At 41.1% G+C, this 23,925-nt stretch overlaps 4 protein-coding genes across 7 annotated transcripts; all 4 read right to left on the reverse strand.

Annotated features, from left to right (window-relative positions):
- Positions 1-3,031: 3,031 nt before the first annotated feature.
- On the reverse strand, positions 3,032-5,049 carry LOC104601151 (7-deoxyloganetic acid glucosyltransferase-like). Its single transcript, XM_010264382.3, has 2 exons — positions 4,259-5,049; positions 3,032-4,115 (listed from the first exon to the last, which is right to left on the reverse strand). Exons 1-2 carry the CDS (start codon positions 4,770-4,772, stop codon positions 3,178-3,180), a joined length of 1,452 nt encoding a protein of 483 aa, XP_010262684.1. The 5' UTR covers positions 4,773-5,049; the 3' UTR covers positions 3,032-3,177.
- Positions 5,050-15,584: 10,535 nt separating this feature from the next.
- On the reverse strand, positions 15,585-21,827 carry LOC104601152 (7-deoxyloganetic acid glucosyltransferase-like). Of its 4 annotated transcripts, none has more exons than XM_010264385.3 (3): positions 19,680-21,827; positions 18,574-19,520; positions 15,585-16,541 (listed from the first exon to the last, which is right to left on the reverse strand). In XM_010264385.3, exons 1-2 carry the CDS (start codon positions 20,191-20,193, stop codon positions 18,583-18,585), a joined length of 1,452 nt encoding a protein of 483 aa, XP_010262687.1. In that variant the 5' UTR covers positions 20,194-21,827; the 3' UTR covers positions 15,585-16,541; positions 18,574-18,582. The 4 variants fall into 4 exon arrangements, with proteins under 4 accessions (XP_010262687.1, XP_010262688.1, XP_088755467.1 ...); XM_010264386.3 differs by having other exon boundaries at positions 15,585-17,072; XM_088899341.1 differs by lacking the exon at positions 15,585-16,541 and having other exon boundaries at positions 18,378-19,520; positions 19,680-21,149; positions 21,615-21,827.
- Positions 16,145-16,663, reverse strand: LOC148802211 (acetolactate synthase 1, chloroplastic-like). The gene has a single exon (XM_088897844.1). It carries the CDS (start codon positions 16,661-16,663, stop codon positions 16,145-16,147), a length of 519 nt encoding a protein of 172 aa, XP_088753970.1.
- Positions 16,747-17,632, reverse strand: LOC104601153 (acetolactate synthase, chloroplastic-like). Its single transcript, XM_088897845.1, has 2 exons — positions 17,536-17,632; positions 16,747-17,072 (listed from the first exon to the last, which is right to left on the reverse strand). The coding sequence occupies exons 1-2, from the start codon at positions 17,630-17,632 to the stop codon at positions 16,747-16,749; spliced, it is 423 nt and encodes a 140-aa protein (XP_088753971.1).
- Positions 21,828-23,925: the final 2,098 nt, after the last annotated feature.

The raw sequence follows: 23,925 nt of genomic DNA on the forward strand, positions 1-23,925 counted from the left end.
TCCTGACGACACGCACCTCGCGCTATTAGCCAACCAATTCAGAGTACGGGACAAATCCACCCGCCACCTCGCGAACTCCCCGCGCCAGGGCAAGACCCTTAGCGTAAGGAGTGGGGGGCAATTGATGAAGGAAGATTTGGCCCGACCTCGTAACCACTCAACACGTGGCAAAGGCAACGGCTCGACACAACAGCATGCCAAGGCACTAGTTCCAAAAGGGGGAACCAGCTGTCCGAACTCCCTGCAAGAAGCCCGAGCTCTCCCTTAGGCCTCGAGCCTTACGAACACAAAGGGCAACAACCCGAACTGGCCTGCCCCATGGCAGTTCGGGCCACACCTCTATCCAAACTCAAGACTTAACCTCGCACACCACTCTAGCACTTTGCCTCCAAGGCGCCGAACTAAACAAACCGCACCGTACCTGACACCAAAGGAGTCCATATCCAGGGGCGGTGCACCTGACTGATTTTGGATCTGATGCTTGACAGCCGCACTTCAACGGCCACCTGCCACCGCCATCTCCAATTATAGAGATGGCTCCGACAAAGAGAGTAGTGGCGGTTTTGCCCCAACAGGGATGATGACACCCGAACTGGCAGAAGCACAGAAGTAATCATACCCGACCTGACAGAAGCTTAGGAGTGAGTGCGCGAAGTGGTTATAAAAGGCTCTCTACCCCCCAAGAACAAGGTATGAACTTTGCGCCATCTGGTTTTATTTTGCCTTTGAAAGAATATTAACTTGAGCTTCGGAGCAATCTCACCAGATTCCTCCCTGGAGATTCTCCACTTTCTTCTCCGTTTCAAGCCTCCTATTGCTCCAGTTAGAGGCAAGGTCGTTGACAGTTAGGACAAGCCAGATTGCGCACCATCAAATTTGCTCTAACTTCGGCCTATTTTGTTTTATTTTATCACATGCTGCTTTATCAGAGAAGGATAACGAAAGAGGGGAGAGCAAATGACTTCGAAAGTTTGGAGAAAATGAAGGCGGTGCGTTGCCGATTTGGAGGAAAAGGGAAGAGGTGGCCCAGTTGGAGTGTTGGGTTGCCCATTTGGACGATGAGGGAAGAAGAAGAAAGGACAAAAAGGAGAGTAATACCGATAAAAATTGTGTGTACCGGTGGCACAACCATCCCCGGTGAACGGTGGTACAAGGAGAGTTCAGAGCAGAGGAGGCATGACGAGGCAGAGTCAGAGAAAGAAAGAGGGGAATCTAATAATGATAAAAAAATTTGGCGGGTATTCAAATTTTAACAAAATAATAAATTATTCATTTCAATCAAAACGGCCGTTAAATATTTCTTTCCACTGTTCCATTACGTTAAATGACGTGCTGGGTTGTTATTCGTGGTTGCAGATTTTGGTGGGTTGATTCTGGAGAGAGAGAAAAAAGAGGGAAGGAAGGGAAATGAGAAAATTGATTTGATTTGAGGGATGGCTAACAATGTGATAGCTAAAACTCTGTTTAGCTTCCTCACATGAATTTAGCATGGACACACACCTATGGACGCATGTCACTTTCTTGTGATGTTTGAACAGTGATCAAACGCAAGTTGCACTCACCGAAGCGAATTCACTTTATGAACAACAACAAAAAATAAGAGTTTAAAGAGATCTGAAGTTACCTTTGAAATGATTGATATGAAAGGGAAATTTAGAAATTAAATAAAACTTAGAAAAGAGACGGAAAGTGCTTGGGGTAATAATTGATATGAAGAGAAAATTTAGAAATTAAACATTTAGATCAAAGTACTTATATGGGTATTTTGACCATTTTTATGCATATTGTTAGAGGATTGTAAGAGAGGAGATCTATTTGTAATGTCAATAAGTTTAGAGGTGGTGAATGCAAATACTAAATTTTAAGGGAAATTTTAATAATTATCCAAAACTTAAAGAGAGGTTTTAATAATTTACCCAGAAAATTATTATTCAGATCAATAATATCAATTGAGCCATTTGAGTGGACAGACAGAATGGGACATTCGGTTTCGTGTGGGTCATCCTTGTCTATAAAATAGTGTGCATAGGGACAGGTCACACTTTAATTTATGGGCAACAATGGAAGGGTCACATCATGGTGTGGACAATTTGTGAGAAGTATTCGGTATAATTCACGGCTCAATCATCCTCATTTTTTTTAATATTTTGTTATATTTTCATTTATAATTAAATTTACTTTTAAATTATCTATCCAATATTATTTTATATTATTATTGCAAATTATTTTTGAATTAAATTATGATTTTTTCATTCATGATCAATCATGTATTTCACAAACTGTATATAAGATGTATGGAATCAATACTCGTAAAATACCTATGTCTGTGTAAGACACAATTTTGTTTTTATTTAACAATTATGGACAGTAGTATAATATGGATTGATCCCTACCACAAGAAATTTCTCATTCATGTTATAGAACATCTCCTTGCATTCCACAACTAGAAGACTTTTTTGAAGAAATTGAAATCTAAACTGAGTGCCCAAGCAATTTACCAATTAAGATGTCATGACATGGTTGACAAACCCCGTCAAAGATTAATTGCCTGGAGGTATTTGAAACCGGAACACCGACGAGGTAGTACCCACAATCAAATGCTGCCAAGGATGAAATCGTACCAGATCACAGGAAGTATCTTTGTAGGATTAAAGTTTGTTTGAAACCGTAAATCAGATGCAAACAAACTATGCAACAATTTCTCTCAAAGGTAGCTGCTGATTTTCACGGTGGAGTTGAAAGTTGAAACCGAGGGATCAGGGGAAAGGGAATTGTGATATGGACAGCAAAGGGAAGATCTTTGTGAATAAGAAATTGAGCCCTTAACAAAGTTGGTGTACTCCTATTGCAATCTTGTATCTTATGGATAAAGGCAGGCTGTCTTATTTGTGATTGAGTGAACTAGTCATGCTACACAGTGATTTTGCTACATGACAAGGTCGACTTGGGAGAGGGAGAGAGATCGGCAGTCCAGAAGAAATAAATAAATAAAGTCATCCCTTACTTTTCACCTAGCTAGAGCCTCTCAGAATTTACGAAATTAATATGTTAAACATTTTAAAATTAATGATCGGAAGGGAAGGAAATCAACCAAAACACGGAAGTCACACGCATGATCTAAACCAGTAATACAAACATTAAGGTAAATTCCTTTGCAAACACAACTCTGAGTTATGCTTAAGATGCTCCGAGGCACATCGATTTTATATCTTGGATCAGTTTGTCAAAGTTGCAGGAAGAGGAACCTCCTTCGCTGACAGACATCCTTGCTAACTTCGCCATATTTTCCGCCGATTTCATCATTTCGTCCCTTTTCTGCTCCATCACTTCTTTCACCATTAATTCCACCTTCAATCTGTCGCAAGTATCCTTCATATCAAGGCCCAACCTCCACATCTCGCTGACAAATCTGCTGTTCACCTGCTGATCCGCTAATTTGGGCCAACAAATCATTGGCACTCCAGCGTAAACACTCTCCAGAGTCGAATTCCACCCACTATGGGTGAGAAAGCCACCGACGGCCGGGTGAGCCAAGACCTCTTCCTGGGGAGCCCATCCCACTATGTACCCTCTCTCCCTCGTCCCCTTTACCAATTCTGTCAGGATCTCATCCTCCCCTTCTTTTACTGATAACAAGTCTGACCTTATGACCCATAAGAACGGCTTTCCGCTGTTTACCAAACCGTGCCAGAACTCCAATACTTCGTCTCTGGTCATCGTAGCTAAACTTCCAAAGCTTACATACACCACCGATCTCAAAGCTTTTGAATCAAGCCAAGTTATGCAACTTTTGTTCTCTTCCCAGAGACTACTACTGGACGAAACGGAATGTGAGGAATCTGCAAGCTGGGATTTCAATAGCGCATGGAGAGGTCCGATTGTATACAGCTTCGGACAATGAGAACGAATTCGAGAGAGGATAGGTCCTTCTAGGTCTTCATATGTGTTTAGTATGAGAGCAGATGCTCGAGTCGCGTTAAGGTTCTCTGTGACAAGGAATTGGAAAGGACGTTCACCCAAGTTGTTGGTTCGACAAAAACTCGGGAGGTCTCGCCGTCGGAGAAAGCTTTCCATCCCCGGCACGCACGTTACCGGACAGTCCATGTCGGCATCTCCTACAATTTTTTTTTTTTTTAATTTTATTTTGGATCAAGAGAAAAAGAAACGTTAAAACACTTGAACTAGCAAGAGCGGAAGAAGAAGGAAAAAAAAAAGGAAAATTTGGACTCTTCAATGACAAACGGCAACCTCAACCTACCTCCGAAAGGAAGTTCGCCTGCTTCAACGAGTTTCGGAATACAGAAATATGCCCAGAAGCTGCAAGCGCTGGTTGTACGGAAAGATATAATCGGTATGTTAAGCTCTTCAGCCACATCAATTGTGAATGACAGGAGACCATCTGCTATGATACATGTTACAGGCGGCCGGACGTCAGATCCCCATCGATTGGAAACGAGCATCTCTCGTAAAAGAGGGATGGACGTGAGCTTTAAGGAGTCGAACAATTCCACGAGTTGCGGACCTGAGCGGGGGTGATCAAATGGAAGACCATCTGGGATAGTTGCAAAGTGGAATCCGGGACAACGGGCGAAGCGAGAAGAGTTGAGGTTGGTAAAGCGGAGGAGACGGCGGTGGATGTGCTCGGAGGTGAGGAATGTGACGTGAAATCCAGCAAGTGAGAGGAGTTCTGATAACTTAATCATGGGGTTTATGTGGCCCTGCACGGGGAGCGGGCAGAGGAGCACATGAGGAACTGCTACTGATGTCTCCATCTTCACTCTCAATTCTCAACTGTATTTGTTCGCAGTCTTGTTATCTGCTTTTGATAGACGCTAGTGAAGTGTGGAGGACAGCAGGAGATCCAGAGTCTTCGCCAAAACTCTGCATCTACTAATAACAATCCACCGCGTCACTTAATATAACGGAGCGGAGAGAAGTAATAGTGGCGGCACCTCCTTCCCCCTTCCATGCCTATCATTGTCAGTCACCGAGATCCCCATCCCTTCTTGAACCACCATCTTTAGTGACTTTCATTCTTAAGCCCTGTCTGATTTTATTTTTTAAAAAAGTATTTACAATCAAGGGCTGGTTTGTTGGTGTATTAGCTGGGTTGTTCTAACATTGACGCGGAATCAAGTCCCGCAACCAGTACTTTTGGGGAAAAAACGGTAAAGGGAAAAGTGATGAAAAATCTTGCTTCCTTCTACCAAAAAAAAACCTTTACTGTCTAAAATTCACTAAATTTACTATTTTACCCCTTCTAAAATAGACTATTCGGTAATTTTGAGTTAAACTTGTACTATTTCATAAAAATAATTTATTAAATTCAAAATAATATTGAAAAGTAAGAATAAACTATAAAATAAAAAATAATTTATTAAAATAAGAAAAATTGAAAAAACATATAGTTAAAATTACAATGAAAATAGTAATAAAGTCCATAAAGCAATAAAAATATTTAATAATTACAAAAATAATATCTTAAAACTATTAAAATATTTAATAGTTAATAAAAATTAAAATAATTAATACAAATAAAATCTACTCAATGGAGAAGAAAGATGAATACGATGAACAAAGGACAAAAGAAGAAGAAGAAGAAGAAGAAGAAGAAGAAGAAAAAGAAGAAGAAGAAAGAAAGAGAGAAAGAAAGAAAAGAGAGAGAGAGAGAGAAGGCCGAAACTTGCTACCTTTGGTTCTCTGCTACGTCAAGTGGAGAAGATGAATGATGAGAGGGAGAAACACAAGCATGTCTTTAACGGTATTTATTAGAGACTAAACCAGCACCTCACAAAGTTAGTCACGATTAGCCAAGATTGGCTAACCAAGATTAGTTGGCCAACCAAAATTAGTTATGAGTTAGTTATGAGTTTGTTAGCATTTTCTTTTTCCTTTCTTCCTCCCTTTTGATGTATATAAACCCCTTCTGTATTACTCTTCAAATTAACAAAATGCATTATCTCTCTCTACAAATTCCAATATGGTATGAAGATACACCATCAAACCCGTTCTACCTTCATCCAAATGAGAATCCATCTCTAGTGTTAGTTTCACCAGTTTTATCAGGACCAAACTTTCATTCATGGTTTAGGTCTATGCGAATGGCTTTACTATCAAAAAATAAACTTAGTTTTGTTGATGGAAGCATATCGATTCCTTCAAAGGATGATCCCACTTATCCAAGATTAATCCATTTGCAACACTATGGTATATTCAAGATTAATCCATTCCTTATCACCTTCAATTGCCAAAAGTATTTTGTGGTTAGATAATGCTGTGGATATTTGGAAGGACTTATATGATAGGTTTTCTCAAGGAGATGATATAAGAATCTCATAATTGCAAGAAGAAATTTATAATTTCCGACAAAACTCACTGTCTGTCACTGATTATCACACCCAATTAAAGATTCTATGGGATGAATATGTCACTCTCATACATGTTCCAGTCTGCACTTGTGAGCCCCAATGTTCTTGTCAAGCACTCAAAGATATTAAGAAATCTTATCAGAATGATTACTCTATCAGATTCTTGAAAGGCCTCAATGATAATTTCTCAACAATTAGGTCACAAATCTTCTTGATGGACCCTTTGCCTAACATCAACAAATTGTTTTCTTTAGTGCTTCAACATGAGTGACAGTTCAACAATCCTATGATTAAGTTTGAGGAACCAGCTTCTGTGTTCTTGGCTCAAGGACAATGATCTAATTACAATCGAAGACCATTTGTTCCACAAAATTCGTAGCAATCTCAGAGACCTCCTTCCTCTTCTAACTCTAGTTCAGGAACCACTAATTCAAGAAGGTCCTACACTAATACAGGATCCAAGCCAATCTATAGCCATTGTAACACTCCAGGACATACAGTTGAAACTTGCTATAAAAAGCACGGATACCCAGTTGGCTATAAAGGAGGAGGCAAATTTGGTTCAAGAGCTGTGCATGCCAACCAAGTTTCTTATAACAATGAATTAGCAAATGAAGGCACAGATGTTCCAGATTCTTCAATTCCTAACTCTATATCTAGTGTCCATAATGGATTCGCTTTCGCCAATAGTATGGCCACCTCTCCAATTACCCAAGATCAATACAATTAGCTCATGAGTCTGCTTCAGCTGGTCAACCTTGCTCTTGGTTCTGCACCAACTCCTTTCTCCACACCTCAGGTCAATCAGTTAACATCAACCATTACTTCAATTGCCAATGAATCAGGTAAATTCATTCTTTCATGCACCATTGATAATAATAAGTCTCATCAAACACAATGGATTCTTGATAGCGGTGCCACTGATCATATAACCAATATCTTATCCAATTTTTCAACCTATGCACCTATCACAAATACACATGTAGTTCTACCCAATAACCAAAAGGATTCTGTTCCTTACATAGGAACTATTCTATTCTCTTCCAATTTGGTACTTCATAATGTTCTTTATATACCTCATTTTTCTTTCAATCTCATATCTACTAGCAAGTTTACTGATTCATATCCTTATTGTCTCATTTTTCAACACAATCTTTGTATCCTCCAGGATCATCAATGCTGGAAGATGATTGGACTAGCTAAAAAGATTAATGGCCTCTATAGGCTTGTCATACCTTCTGTTTCTAGTAATTCTTCGATTACTTGTAATTCTGTTACTATTCCCTTTTGTAATAAGCCTAATGCCACTGATGTATGGCATTTTAGGATGGGGCATTTGTCCAATACTCGATTGAAATTTTTGAGAGAATTGGATCATACTATTTCACTACCATCTTTAGATTACTGCTCTATATGTCACTATGCCAAACAAAGAAAGCTCTCATTTCCCATCAGTCAATCTACTTCTGCAAACTACTTTGATTTGATTCACATTGATACATGGGGCCCCTTTTCCACTCATTCCTTCTATGGGCATAAATATTTTTTGACAATAATTGATGACAAGAATAGATATACATGGATATACCTTATGAAAACTAAATCTGAAGCTAAACAACATATTCAAAACTTTTGTCTTTTGATTGAAACTCAGTTTTCTGCAAAAATAAAGTGTATTAGATCCGATAATGTTTGGAATTTAACATGCCTGGTTTTTACGCTTCAAGATGTATAATTCATCAAACTACATGTGTATATACTCCTCAACAAAACTCTATTGTTGAGAGAAAACATCAGCACATTTTGAATGTTGCCAGAGCCCTCAAGTTTCAATCACAACTTCCCTTTCCCTTCTGGTCTAATTGTATTTCTCATGCAGTCTATCTAATAAATAGAACTCATTCCCCAATCATTTCAAACAAAACTCCATTTCAACTTCTTTACCATACTGCTCCTTCATTTTGATCATTTGAAAGTTTTTGGATGCCTTTGCTTTGCCTCTACGCTTGATACAAATAAAAGCAAGTTTGATACTAGAGCTGATCCTTGTGTATTTCTTGGCCATCCTTCTGCAACTAAAGGTTTTCGTCTGTATAATTTCAGAACTAAGGTCATTGTCTCGAGAGATGTTCATTTCCATGAATACTCTTTCCCTTTTTACTTTAATCCCCTTTTAACAGATAATTCAAACTTTGTTCTACCAACAGAATATGAAGTTCCTTTAGCAGAACCCTCTCCACCTTCCTTTACACCTTCACCTACTAATTTTCCTTTCCTTAATCCGTCACCACCTTTTACCACTTCAGATAATACGACCATTGATTCATCCCCTTTTACGAACATTTCGCCAGATGCCATACTAAGTACACATCCTGAAACTCAACCTAGAAGATCATCCAGACCTCATACACTTCTGTCATATCTTGACCAATATCACTGTCAAATACTAAATCTTAAAAGCCAATTATATTTTCAAAACCTCCAACCCTCATCCCATATCCTCTACCTATTCCACTCACAAATTATCTTCTTCTCGTAGGATCTTTGCTACTAAAATCTCCCAAACCAAAGATCCTAGAACTTACAATGAGGCTATAAAATCACAATGCTGAAAGGATGCAATGGCACTTGAAATCAAAGCATTAGAACAAAATAATACTTGGGTTTTAACCGACTTACCTATAGGAAAACGTCCTATAGGCTGCAAATGGGCTTTCAAAATCAAGTATCATGCCGATGGCAGCATTGAAAGGTATAAGGCCAGATTAGTTGCCAAGGGCTATACTCAACAAAATGGCATTGATTATCTTGATACTTTTTCTCTATTTGCAAAAATAACAACTATTAGAACTTTACTTGCCGTTGCAGCTATGAAAAATTGGCATTTGCATCAACTGGATATTAACAATGCATTTTTACATGGTGACTTACATGAAGAAGTTTACATGACCCTTCCCCCAGGTTTTGAAACATCTGATCCTTCTAAAGTGTGCAGATTAACTAAGTCCCTCTATGGTCTCAAACAGGCAAGTAAACAATGGAATCAAAAACTCACTGATGCCTTGTTGTCTCAAGGATTCACTGAGAAAGTTTCTGATACTTCTCTGTTCACAAAACAAACCGGTTCTCATTTTTTAGCCTTATTATGTTGATGATATCATTTTGGCAAGTGATAACATTGATTTGATAAATAATGTCAAAGAATTCTTACATGATACTTTTAATATTAAAGACCTCGGCCAACTCAAATTCTTTCTTGGCTTAGAAGTTGCCAGATCCACGACTGACATCAATCTCAGCCAAAGGAAGTATGAGCTTGATCTCTTGGAGGAAACAGGTTTTATAAACAGCAAAACAATATCTACTCCTATGATTACCTCTCAAAAACTTGATAAAGATACTGGGACCCCTTTACCAGATGTTACCTCCTACAGAAAATTGATTGGAAAATTAATTTATTTATGCAATACATGGCCTGACCTTTATTTTGCTGTCCAACATCTTTCTCAATTTCTGGACTGCCCTACAGATCTTCATATGCAAGCCGCACATAGAATTCTTCGATACTTAAAAGCTAGTCCTGGCCAAGGAGTGTTGTTCTCTGCTTCATCATCTCTACAGTTGAAAGCCTTCTCAGATTCAGATTGGGCTTCATGCCCTGATACCAGGAGATCTATCACCGGCCACTGTGTTTTTTTGGGAGATAGTCTCATATCTTGGAAATCGAAGAAGCCACAAACTGTTTCTAAATCTTCCTCTGAAGCCGAGTATCGTGCACTTGCTGCTGTTACATGTGAAGTTCAATGGCTTACTTATTTATTGAAAGACTTGCAGATTCCTCAAGTTGCCCCTGCTCTTGTGTTCTGTGACAATCGACCAGCTCTTCACATTGCTCGTAATCTAGTTTTTCATGAGCGTACAAAACATATTGGCATAGATTGCCACATTGTACGGGAAAAGTTGCAAGCTGGTCTGATTCACCTAATGCCAATAGCTTCTGAAGACCAATTAGCTGACTGTTTCACTAAGCCCTTGCCACCTCACTCATTTAATAGTTCAATCTGCAAGCTGGGCATTCAAAATTTGTATGCTCCAGCTTGAGGGGGGCTATTAGAGACTAAATCAACATCTCACAAAGTTAGTCACGATTAGCCAAGATTGGCTAACCAAGATTAGTTATGATTTAGTTATGAGTTTGTTAGCATTTTCTTTTTCCTTTCTTCCTCCCTTTTGTTGTATATAAACCCCTTCTGTATTGCTCTTCAAATTAACAAAAGGCATTATCTCTCTCTACAAATTCCAATAGTATTTTGGACTTTTGGACAGGTTTGAAACGCATTTGAACGCGTTTAGCGCCTAGCCTAGGTCTTATTATTTCAAATCTGAAAATAATTTTTAGACTCAAATTCAGATACTTTTCCAAACACCTATGACATTTGAAAAACAACATTTTCAAACTTCAGAGGTGTGAAAAGTCTTATCAAATGCCACCTAAGTGCTTATATGTGTTTGGGAAAAAAGTGAGGAATAAGTACTTATTTTAAAAGAAGCACTTCCTAAAAAAGTGACCTTAAGGTTGCTTTTTTTTTTCAATACTTCTTGGAGAAGTGCTTCTTCTAATCGAATGGGATGAACCAGTCTCTATTAATTTTTTTAATACCCAAAATACCCCCATATGAGGGTTTTCTTCCCTCTCCTCCCATTCAAACACAACAAACGAGAGAGTGATGCGTTCAGTTGTAGGTCCACCGGCGATGATCGGTAGTGAGGAAAAATGGCCGACAGACCTTTCATTTTTCCCTTTTTTTTGTGTTTTAGTGAAGTTTTTCTTTGATTTGAAGCTATTTTCTTGGGTTTTTTTTAGAGTCTGAAACTCCCCTCTTCTCTATGTTCGCAGATATGCTTTTGGGTGAGTTTAGTGGTGACAATCCCACCGTCGATCCGTCGGTGACAAAAAGGTTAGTTTGCCCGAACTCCTCCCCTCCATGTTTGGTGTTCTTTTTTGTTTTTTTGATGATTATTTGTCTGATTCGTTTTTTTTTCATATGAGAAAACCGATATTGTTTTACTTGGTTATTTTTGCATTGTCTATGAATTGGTTCATAAGTAGGATTTTTTGGGCACTTTTATGTTAAAAATCATGCAAAAAATTTGTTAAAGTTGGATGAATATTTAGTGATGTTAAATTTACATTGCATTTTAATGTTTGAGTATTTACGATGTTTTATTTTTTAAATTTTGATTAATATTTCGTTAAATTTTTAGATGTATTATTGAATTGTAGAGCCTTCACTGAAATTTCTTTTCCTCAAGCTCTCTGATGTATCACTTGCATCAATTTGTCGTTTTTGGTGTGTTCCAATATTGAAACTAGGAGATTTTTGATACAATTTTGGGTTTTGAATTTGATTGTGGGGAATCTATATATGAAATCGAAAAAGTGGAGGTGCTGTGGAAATTGTTCCAGTTGGCTAAGAACCAGGCCATGATTTTGAGCATTTGCCTCCATCAATTGTTCCAACTCAATGTAAAGTAGTGTTGGAAAATTGGAATGAGAAGAGACCATTACAGGGAATTGTTATGGTCAGTACCGAACGACAACTGCAACGTCCACAAAGCTTGTGCTGCTAACGTTGTTTAAAACGCCAATAATACTCTGGCATGTGAATGCTTTCCTGGTTTTCGTGTCCAATTGCGGGAAGATTGGGATTTGGCAACTATTCCGGTGGGTGCACAAGAATCACTGCAAATAACGAGGTTTAGAAGGAAGACTTCGCCCCTGTAGGGGGTTAGGGTGCGTGATGCCACCGACCTTTATGTCTTTTTCTTACCATTTCATCCCTCTGCCTGTGGTCCTGTACTTGCGTTGTCTGCAAATCTCTTCAAAGTCCTAATCATTCGTTTGGGCGACTCGGCTGAGAATGATGTTCCGCTTAAAATAGAACCCAGTTCCTCCAATAGTGGTTATTATCATCGTCGCTGACGTCTTTACAACTTTCGTGTTTTTGCTTTCCCAGTTACCTGCAACAAGGAAACTGCTAAGGTCTAGCTCTTGCCACTCATTTTTTATATCGTTTTACCTGTAATAGCGAGCCTTTGTTAAGTTTCACCCCGTCAAATAGTGTTTCATGGCCGGTGACTGGTTCAACAGTAAAACCGGTCTGTGCGCTTAATAGAGATCAGAGCCTTGCCCAAACCAAAAAGGGCATGTTAGGGTTTTTCTTTTTTTAAAAAATATAACAGTCATATTATGTCATATATGAACAGTTTATAATTAACAATTAATGGTAGAGGAAATTTTAGACAATTATTATAAATAGAGTAGGGATGGTGCAAGACAATAGTAAAATAATAAGGGTATAGTTAGTTAATTAGATAAATGATAAGGGTAATTAAAGAAATTTGCACAATAATTTATTATTTATTAATTCGATGCACTCCCTGCTCCCCTCTTTGTTTTTCTCGCTCTCCTTACCTCCTTCGCTCAAACCCTTCCCCTGTTCCACTGTCCACCGGCGACGGTTTTGCCATCGGTACACACCTTCAACTTTTCAAAATGATTTATGTTAATTACTGAAAACCTGAATGACCTTGGTTTAAGAATGCAGAAACTTTGTTTTTTCTTCCATGGAGGAACTCTTTTTAGTTTTTCTTCCAATAATATCGGGCAGGTATGAAATTTCACAAATAAAGTTGACCACCCTGGTTTAAGAATGCAGAAACTTTATTACTAACCTTCAACATATTTTAAGCATTAGTTACTGATGGTGTGCAATCCGGCTGGTCCTAGCTGTTAACGATCTTGTCTCGGGCTGGAGCAAAAGGTGTCTGAAACGGGGGAGAAAGCGAGTAATCTTCGGGGAAGAACCCGGTGAGAGTGCTCTGAAGCTCAAGTTAGTGTTTCCTCAAATGCAAGATAAAAAACCAGATGGCACAAAGTTATCACCTACCTCTCTTCTTGGGGGGAAGGGGGCCATTTATAACCACTTCGCGCACTCACTCCCAAGCTCCTGTCAGGTCGGGTATGATTACCTTTGCACTTCTGCCAGTTTGGGTGTCATCACCTCTGCTGGGGCAGAACCGCCATTGCTCTCTTTGTCGGAGCCATCTCTATAACTGGAGATGGCGGTGGCAGGTGGCGGTGGTAGGTGGCCGTTGAAGTGCGGCTGTCAAGCGTCAGATCCCAAGTCAGTCAGGTGCGTCACCTCAGGATACGGACTCCTTCGATGTCAGGTACGGTACCGTTGTTTAGTTCGGCGTCCTAGGGGCGAAGTGTTGGAGTGGTGTGCAAGGTGAATTCTTGAGTTCAGATAGAGGTGTGGCCCGAACTGCCCTAGTGTTACAGTTCAACACATGCTTAGCCTTGCCTACGCTTGGCAGGCTTACGTTAGGGACATGCCCGTCATTTTCGCCTGTAAGATTTTTGGGAGAACTGATGTCATCTTTAGGCAGACCACCAAAAGCTTAACGTACTCTTTGAGGAGGGGTGGTCGACCTCCTTGGGTGACTAACCTTGGCACTCCTAGACCTTCATCCCCTTGCGGGGCGGCCCTGGTTAATGGCTAGTATGGCTACCAGGGTTCCTCATGGACGCACACTTGCTCATGGGGACAGTGTTGGACCGGCACTGCGCTACCGATACTCAAGGGAGGCTTGGCATGCGGGCCTGGCTCAATCATGTCCCTTTACCTCGCCAGCCCCTTGCCCAAGCTGATTGAGCTATCCCGTTGCCCCTAGTGCACGGGTGTGCTCCGGCCCAAGCGGTTGCCTATCATCATGGCACACAGGTGCCTGTCATCATCGGCATACAGGAGACCCTTCACATCGGTGCCAAGTCACCTCATCGGCGCATGGTCGCCTTCCATTATGGTTGTCCCCCTTTAGCACGTAAGTGGCGCCTCCCATGGACCGGTCTGAGCCAGGAGAGTGCCCCGGCCATTGGACTTGAGGTCATGATCCAGTGCTACTGACGTTGGTGGAGCCATCCCATCAGGCAACTCCTAGCCTCTAAGCGCATAAAGGCTTGAGGTCATGATTCAGCGGTTTGTTGATCAAATCAATGGTTTATGGTGAAATAACACTTTTGGGATAAAATGGATTTGACCAATTTCCAGTTTTTTCAATCCTACCGTCCAGTCTGGCCCGTTTTTGGAAACCATGTAAATAACCATTTAAGGCAAAAATAGATGATACTAGAAACATTGTTGACAATTCTATTAAACAAATAATAAATAATATACTTGTTCACTTGTTGCCAAGTATAATAAAATAATATGCAGGAAGAGTAGGGTAAAGTAGGGGAGTATTTGGTATATTTGTCCAGAGAGGGATTGGATTCTTAAAATTTAACCCACACAATGTTTTAGGGAGGGCACATTGAATTTAATCCATAATATTTGCAAAAACAAAATATATAGAAGTTATTATTCAGATCAATAATATCACTTTAGTCAATCGGAAGTTTGGATTCCACAGGAGCCTTTTTCGAAGAAATTGGAAGCTAACGGGGCCCAAGCAATTTTGCAAACAAGGTATGACGTCATGGTTGACAAACCCTGACAAGGATTAACTCACTGTGGTATTTGAACCAGGACCTCCGACTCTCCGAGGAACATCAAATGCTTCCAAGGATGAAAACCTAGCAATCATAGGTATAATTTAATTATCTGTTTGTGGGATCAGAGTTTGTTTGAAGCCGTGAATCAGATATAGCTTCATTCATCTGCGTATCACAATCATGGTGTTGATTATCATCAGTAGAAGATGAAAACAAACATTATAACAATTTCTAGATCTTAAAAGTAGCTGCTGATTTCTCCATGGTGGAATAAAAACAGAGGGGTCAGGTGGAAAGGGAAGAGCAGTCGGTTGTGTAGGGTAGGGCCTTCCATCACGAGGGAGTGATAATGCCCTGTTTCCTATCCCTACATGCTTGTGGCCTTATGGCTTATGATCGATATGAACTGCAAAAAAAGGGAAGATCCTAAAATTGAGCCATAAACAATTGATCAAGTGTGTACGTACAGTACTGCACTGCTAGTGCAATTTTTATAAATTAAGAGAGAGGCGGTCTATCTTATTTGCCTCATCAGCTCTGCAAATTGGTTGATCAATCATCCTCTCAAAGAGAGAGAGAGCGCGACAGGCCAGCTGAAAGCAATAAATTAATTCATCCCTTAATTACTTCCTCGTCGCCTAGAGCCTGTGAGAATATCCACTCCAAAAAGTACTGTATTATGAAATTAATAGGAAAAATTCTCGATAGGTATCATGTATTTTAGGTTGAGTGCCTTAGTACTCAAACTTTATAATGTGACAATCGTCGGTCAAAATACAAAAAGACATAATTACCCATTAGCTGTTTCGAGCAATGCATGATTTCATTTTTGAAATGACAAAAACGACTCCAGCTATAATCCTTTCTCTGCAAATGGGAATCATTGTTCACCCATTCTGTTACCTGAAATTCCGAAAACCATCTCCTCACGCTGGTGATGTCAAGTGAATGTGATGTCGAAAAAATTGAAATCGAAGAAACTAATAGTACCATTGCCGGAGAAGATGACTCTTATTGTCGTTACTGGAAGAAATTGCATCCCCTTTTTTCTAACTCAGCCATTGCCATAGAAGACGACTCTTGTTGCTGGCAGAGGAAGAGACAACCAGGGTATGATCTGATCAAATTTCTGATCAAACTGATCATGGCACTTAGAAATCCAAAACCCAATGGCAGCTGGCAATCCAAAACTCATGGCACCTAACCTGCCTGATGTCAACTATTGGCGTTGCCTCTTATACTTGTACCATTGGGCTGCCCACATCTGATTCTGCTCAATCCCAGTGCTTATAATTGCATTTCCATCCGTCAGTTCATCTAAAACCTGATTAATTGCATGCTGGGGAGAAATAGCTTCCACAAAAGTTTTAAAACTCAATGGAAATATCAGCTTCTGCTCATGAAGCTCCTTCCACCGCGCTGAGAAATCAAACTTGAGCTTAGGTTGCTTGTCCTCTATCAACCTGTCTATCGCTTCTAATGCCAACTTTACATCAGTGCAAATCGAGAGGTGTGGTTGCTTGTTCTTTCCAATCTCAGCTGGGTCAATATCATTGTGAACAATCTTAGCCCGGCTAGCCAAAGCCTCAACCATTCCCGTCACACGGTCATCAAACCTGACTCCAAACGCAAGCAATAAATCAGATTTCTCTACAACATAATTGGCATAAACAGTACCATGCATTCCAAGCATATGAAGAGATAGATCGCCTGATCCAGGGTAAGCTCCAAGACCCATTAAAGTACTCGCCAATGAATGCCTGTGATCTCAACGAAACGTTTTAGCTCTTCATTTGAGTTCAAACATCCACCACCAACATACTAGACAGGCTTTTTGGACTCAGATATAAACCGAAGAATCTGTTCTAAATGGGCCTCTTCTGGCGATTTTGGCAACCTGGATAGGTAACCGGGTAGTTTCATCTGAGTATTCCAGTTGGGAGCAACCAGCTGCTGTTGAATATCGTTCTGAATGCCGATCAGTACCGGACCCAGACGACCTGAAGATGCTAGGTAAAAAGCCTCACACACAATACGGGGAATGTCTTCGACGTCAAGCACAAGGTATTTGTGCTTGGTGATGGATCGAGTAACCTCAACGATTGAGGTTTCATAGAAAGCATGGTGCTTATCATCCTGTGAGGAACCTGTGCAGTGATGGCAATAGAGGAACGCTATCAAGCATGGCGTCAGCAAGGCTTCTGACGAAATAGGTGGCACTGGGACTAGGGGTGATCATTTCAACCCGGCCCGCATAAGCCCAGCTCCGAAATTCCGGGCTTGGACCTGTGTTTTATGTTCAGGCCCGGCCTCACATCAGGCCTGTAAATTTTAGGGCCGGGCTTGGGCTTAATACTTCAAGCCCGGCTTTCATATATTTAAATTTATACATTTTGTGTATAATGTATACATGTTATTTGACATCATATTATATATTTTATTTATAAATATTATAACATGTATAATTCATATTATATGTAATATTTTATATTATATAATGTATAAAATAAGTCTATATGCATGTTATGTCATTTAATAAATAAGTCTGTATACATATTATGTCATTTAATAAACTATAACCCTAAAGTCTGGCCTATGATCACCCCTAACCGGGACCTGAGGTGGCAATGCAAACACCCGAAAGGTCCGATGCACGAGCGTGACCCTTTGTAGCAAAGACGCCATTGTTCATGTCTAGGGAGAACATTGCGGATTATGGATGAATGGGTGAGGGCTTGGTGTATTTCCATGGACCCTCCACCTGGCCGGGTTGGCAAAGACAGTGGTTACACCTTCCCGTTCGAGAGCTTCGACAAGCACATCGACACCTTTTCTCGGTTCATCGAGGGCGAATCAAGGAACGAAAGTTGATGGAGAGGAAGGGGAGATGGTGATGGTAGCAGTGGTGAAGCCAGTGGCAGTGGCGAGGGGGCAGCAGTAGTGGAGTGTTTTGGCTTCCCATCTGAGAGTCTGCTTGCGATGTAAAGAGGACAGAAGGAACTGGGTTTCTGGTGGTTTGTCGAGAGGGGGAGCGAGATCTGGTAATGGGGTTTCAGCAAATTGAAGGGAAGTGGGAAGGCTTTCAGAGGGAGAGCTGTGCAGAGGTAGACGCCATTGATGACATCGAAAGGAATTCAGTGCAGGGTTTCAGAGGAAGAAAGATTTATGCAGGGCACATGTATATATCTAGATAGGTACAAGAAGAGCCCACCAGTGACGCCACCGCTGGAGCTGGACCATTTGAATGATCAGGATCTAGGGCTCAACCACTCAATGAGATTAGATTTTCATGGCAAATTCCTATGAAGAGCGGTCGGAATGAAGAGAAAGGGATGGATTAGTCGGAGTTTTCATAAAGATTAATTTTGGTATTTAACCCGGACCAGATTTAACATGATGGTGCCGACTGACGTTGTATTAAGGTCGGATACTAAATTATCATAAAATGAAAGTTTAAATACTAGATTATCGCATTTTAAAGTTGGGATACTAAATTGGCACTCGGCCTAAACTGGATACCTATTGGAAATTTTCCCATATGTTAAACATCTTAAAATTAATAATGAGCAGAAGGAAATCAATCAAAAACACAGAAGCCACGCGCATAATCTAAACTACTAATACAAACATTAAGGTAAATTCCTTTACCATTCAGAATTAAGTTGAAGAAGCTCGCACGCACATTGATCTTATATCTTGGATCAGTTTGTCCAAATTGCAGGAAGAAGATCCTCCTTCGCCGACAGACATCCTCGCTAACTTGGCCATATTTTCCGCTGATTTTATCATTTCATCCCTTTTCCGCTCCATTACTTCTTTCACCATTAATTCCACCTTCAATCTGTCGCAAGTATCCTTCATATCAAGGCCCAATTTCCACACCTCGCTGACAAATCTGCTGTTTATCTGCTGATCAGCAAAGTAGGGCCAACAGATCATTGGAACACCGGCGTAAATGCTCTCCAGAGTCGAATTCCACCCACTATGGGTGAGAAAGCCACCGACGGCCGGGTGGGCCAAGACCTCCTCCTGTGGAGCCCATTCCACTATGTACGCCCTCTCCCTCGTCCCCTCCACCAATTCTGTCAGGATCTGATCCTCCCCTTCTTTTCGAGCTAATAAGTCCGGCCTTATGACCCATAAGAACGGCTTTCCGCTGTTTACCAAACCGTGCCAGAACTCCAATACTTCGTCTCTGGTCATCGTAGCTAAACTTCCAAAGCTTACATACACCACCGATCTCAACGGTTTTGAATCAAGCCACCTTATGCAACTTTTATTCTCTTCCCAGAGACTATTGGACGAAACAGAAGGTGAGGAATCTGAAATCTGGGTTTTTAAGAGCGCATGGAGAGGTCCGATTGTATACAGTCTCGGACAATGAGAACGAATTTGACAGAGGATTGGTCCTTCTAGGTCTTCAAATGTGTTTAGTATGAGGGCAGATGCTCGAGTCGTGTTAATGGTCTCTGTGACAAGGAATTGGAGAGTACGATCACCCAAGTTGTTGGTTCGACAAGAACCCGGGAGGTCAGCTCGTCGGAGAAAGTTTTCCATCCCCGGCACGCACGTTATCGGACAGTCCATGTCGGCATCTGCTACAAATTATTTTTATTATTTATGCAACCTAGCTACTTGCATCAAGAGCGAAAGAAGCACTAAAACACCTGAAGCTAGCAAGATCGGAAGAGAAAAACAAAAAAAGGTAAAAGAATACTTGGACTCTTCAATGGCAGATGGCAGTCTCAACCTACCTCTGAAAGGAATCTCGCCTGCTTCAATGAGTTTTGGAACACAGAAATAAGCCCAGAAGCTGCAAGCGCTGACTGTACGGAAAAATATAGTGGGTATGTTAAGGTCTCGAGCCACATCAATGGTGAATGACATGATCCCATCTGCTATGATGCATGTCACAGGTGGCCGGACGTCAGATCCCCATCGATTGGATACGAGCATCTCTCGTAAAAGAGGGATAGACGTAATTTTTAAGGAGTCGAACAATTCAACGAGGCCTGGACCTGAGCGGGGGTGATCAAAAGGAAGACCATCTGGGATGGTTGCAAAGTGGAATCCGGGCCAACGGGCGAAGCGGGAGGTGACGTTTGTAAAGTGGAGGAGAAGGCGGTGGATGTGTTCGGTGTTGAGAAATGTGACGTGAAATCCAGCAAGTGAGATGAGCTCTGATAACTTGAGCATGGAGTTTATGTGGCCCTGGAGGGGGATCGGTAAGACGAGCACATGAGGTACTGCCACCGGTGATGGTTCCATCTTCTCAAAGGGATCCGTTAAAGCTCGTCCCTGCTATCTCTGCAGTCTCCTCTGTTAGAAGTCAAAGGGATCGCTTCTGGATCACTAGTAGACACGTCATGGAATCCGGATTTTTTCCGTACAAAATTTGTTCTCACATAAACCTCGCATAATAATTAGGCCCCGTTCGTGTTTAGATAAGTACCAAGGTAAGAGTTCGGCTTCACTGAATCGTGTGAAGGGTTAAGCAAAACGTCTCTCCTCTCCTCTCCTCTCCTCTCCTCTCCTGTCGTAGACGAATCTCATGCTTTCTCTCCCCATCCGCCCGGTGGCGACTGCAAGAAGATAGGACAAGTACTTAAAATCTCGCCAAGCTGATGCTGGAAGCCCCAGGGTCCGTTGTGTCCCCGGTAGACGTGCTCCGACGGATTCGACGGATCTCGGCATTGAGAGCGGATGAGGAAGTACAAGGGGGAAAGCTTTACCTGATTTGCCCTGCAATCAGTGTGAACGGTAGAGTTCTTGATTCAGATATGGCGCTCATCGATACCAAGTGTCAGAAGGGATACAAACCGAAGGTTTATCAGGCGACGGTGGTGGTCACCGTTGGGCTCTCGAACCGATTCCAGTTTCCAGGAATACCTCCTACTTCTACCCATGTCTGCCAGTATCCTCATGTATATAAAGAATAACATTTCGGGAATGAAGGAAATCTCTGGCATATCGCCCTGCCACTCAAAAACGCCGAGCTGATGCTGGAAGCCCCAAGGTCCGTTGTGTCCCCGGTAGACGTGCTCCGACGGATCTCGGCACTTTGATCCGAACAGAGTACTAAAAGCTATTGAAACTGGAGAATAAACTAATCACAGAGTACAGGAAAAAAACCATGAAATCGAATCTCTAAATTTCAATTCCGGGCAACAATATCCTCGGAAACTTTCACACCATTGAAAATGAAAGAGAAGTTGGACAAATCCCTGCAAATAAAAAAAAAGGAAGAAGTTCTTATTAATGAAAGAGAAGGAGAACACCTGCTTGTGCGATTCTACGGAAACTCGAAAAGAGTGAAGGCTCACGCACTTTGGTCCGAACAGAAGAGAAAGAATTCGAAAAGATAGTGGTATTAACAATGGAGGAAGCTGAAGAAAAAGAAGATATAACCGGGGTTCTCGGAGGATTTGAAGTGTCCACAGGCACAGCCGGTGGATAACGAGCAAACGCCATGGAAGAATTGAAACAACAGCCTCAAATTCTACAACTATCCAAAGACAAAGATCAGAGTGACGAGTAAGGTTTTGGTGATCGTTCTGAACTTCTGATGCACAGTAAATCAATAGCAAGGGAAATGAGGAATAGGTAGATTGCCTTGGACTTGGAGAGGAGTCCGGCTTCGGTCCAGGTAGCTACAGTCGAAGAGAAGAGAGGAGAGGAGCAAAACTCACGTTTGAGTTCGGCTTCAGTCCAGGCCGTGATGGTTGTACAATCGCCGCCGGGCGAATGGGGAGAGAGAGCGTAAGATTCACCACAAGAGATGAACGTTGCCTGGACGTAGCGTGCCTAGACTGAAGCCGAGCTCCCCATTACTTGTGTAGTTTTTAATGGAAAAGGGATAAGTGCATTTACTCATTTTGTTTTATTTCTCATGTAAATAAGTCAATGGCCATTTTAGCCATAAAAATTCATTATTTTAAGGGACATTTTTGTTTCATTCAAGTTTTGGCAACTTTTCCACTAGGTGGGAAAGTTATTTATCCATCTAGGATATGGGTGGGTAAGTGATAGAGAGGCCTTGGTCCCTACAAAAATTTGAAAAAAGAATATTGGATTCATGGTCAAAGGGAACCAAAATCCCATTGACCAACTTTCCCCCCTCTCAAAATCCGAAAAAAGAACACCCCCCTTAAGCGTAAATTACAAAGACCTCCTAGTACTATGGGGTTTGTGACGAAGACCCCTGTAGTTAGTTTTGTGACAAAGAACTATGACCGTGAGACAAACCCCCTTCCATTAGCTTTTATTGAATTGCGTCGTTGCAATATTTTTTAATTCTCGTACTACCCTTTTAATAACTATTCGGACAATTGGGAGAAAATACTGTTCATCTTCCTCGACCTCACGATACACGAACATCAACAGCGTTAATCCCCTTTATCTCAGATTCCTTCACATCTCTCTCTCTCTCTCTCTCTCTCTCCCCGAATCTCTCTTCTTCCGCTCTCCTCCCCTTTCATGCTTTTGGGCAGGGGTTTGGATGGTCATGTGGCGTCTCTATTCCCCGGGCATCCTCTCGTCAATGAGAATAAACATGGGTAACCTTCATCAAGGACTCTCCAAAGCCACCTCTAGAGAGAATAACTTATACTTTTCCGGTAATCAACTCGTCTGCAAGCATCACCCTTGTTGTATGTGGATTTGGTAAAGCTAATGCTGTGCATAGAGCGCTTGGGAATCAGGAAAATTCTGATTTGCTGCCTGTTCAAATTGTTTCACCTAAAGGGAAGCTAACCTGGCTCCTGGACAAGCCTACAGCTTCCAAACTGTAGGAACATTCATGGTAATAGTAATGCGGGTTTGGTAAGATATTCAATAAATTCTCTCTCATATTCAGAAGAACCTGGAGATGGAGATGGAAGTATTATTGTTGTCAACCAGCGTTCAATCTGTTGGGATGGCATCAAGCTATCATAAGGTGATGATGACCTGGCTTTCTTCTCTATGAGGATTGGGGCAGTTGCAAGATTAATATAGCAATGGAGGAGGTTGTTGATAGTTTTAATCTGTTTGATATAGGCTCTTTATTATTTGATGGATTAGGAGCAATTGTAGAGTCCTTTCTTGAACAAGAATGGAAAGAGTGTAGATTGTGGACTTTAGTGCAATGAAAAATGCATGTAAGTTTGGCGATTTTGCTTTTTCCTAATCAATTTTAAGAATCTCCTGGGACCTGATTTATTGTAATGAACAAGTATGGCTACGGAAGTAAGATTTCGGAGTTTGATTCTAGAAAGCAGAGACAAGGAATAATATGTCTTCTAGGACATTCCCAGCCCAAGAAAATCTTCGTAAGTGCCTCAATTATCAATGAAAAACTTTATTAAAATGAGTAGGATTACCATGAAGGATGAATTATTAGCTCTTCTTTAGGGTCTAAAGCTAATATTCTCATTGGTAGGGGTGGATTCGAGCCGAGTTTAATAGTACAAGGTTTTAGCTCAGCTTGCCTAGGAAGTACAAGGGTAGTTATAACAAGGGTAGTATGGGGATTAAAAAATATTGTAATGATAGACTTCAACGAAAAACTAACAAAAGGGGGTCTTTGTCTCACGGTCATAGTACAGGATGCATTTGTCACAAAACAAAGTATAGAAGGGTCTTTGTCACAGACCCTATAGTACAGGGGGGTCTTTGTAATTTACCCAATAATTAATGATCATACTCCTCATAGAGCGCTCCTCACACTGACCTCACATCCCACTATGGATTTTAAACATTCTGTGAAGTCGGTGTAAGTAGCGTTCAGTGAGAGAAGCAGATCCCAAGTCGTCATCGCAACACTTGCAGCCATGCACTGCACTGGAGGACTCCCAACAACCAGTCATAATAGCAGCCTTTGTAGCTACATTGAGAACATGTCCCTTTCATCTCCTACAGGAGATTTGCTCTTCAAAGAGTGCTCCTCACAACACTTCACAACACATTTAGAGCATTGGAGTTGGTAGTTTTGATTTCCGGTGCAAAAACAAATCTGTACAG

Source organism: Nelumbo nucifera, chromosome 2 (genome assembly GCF_055504915.1).
Source record: "Nelumbo nucifera cultivar China Antique chromosome 2, China Antique-T2T, whole genome shotgun sequence".
Classification (NCBI taxonomy): domain Eukaryota; kingdom Viridiplantae; phylum Streptophyta; class Magnoliopsida; order Proteales; family Nelumbonaceae; genus Nelumbo; species Nelumbo nucifera.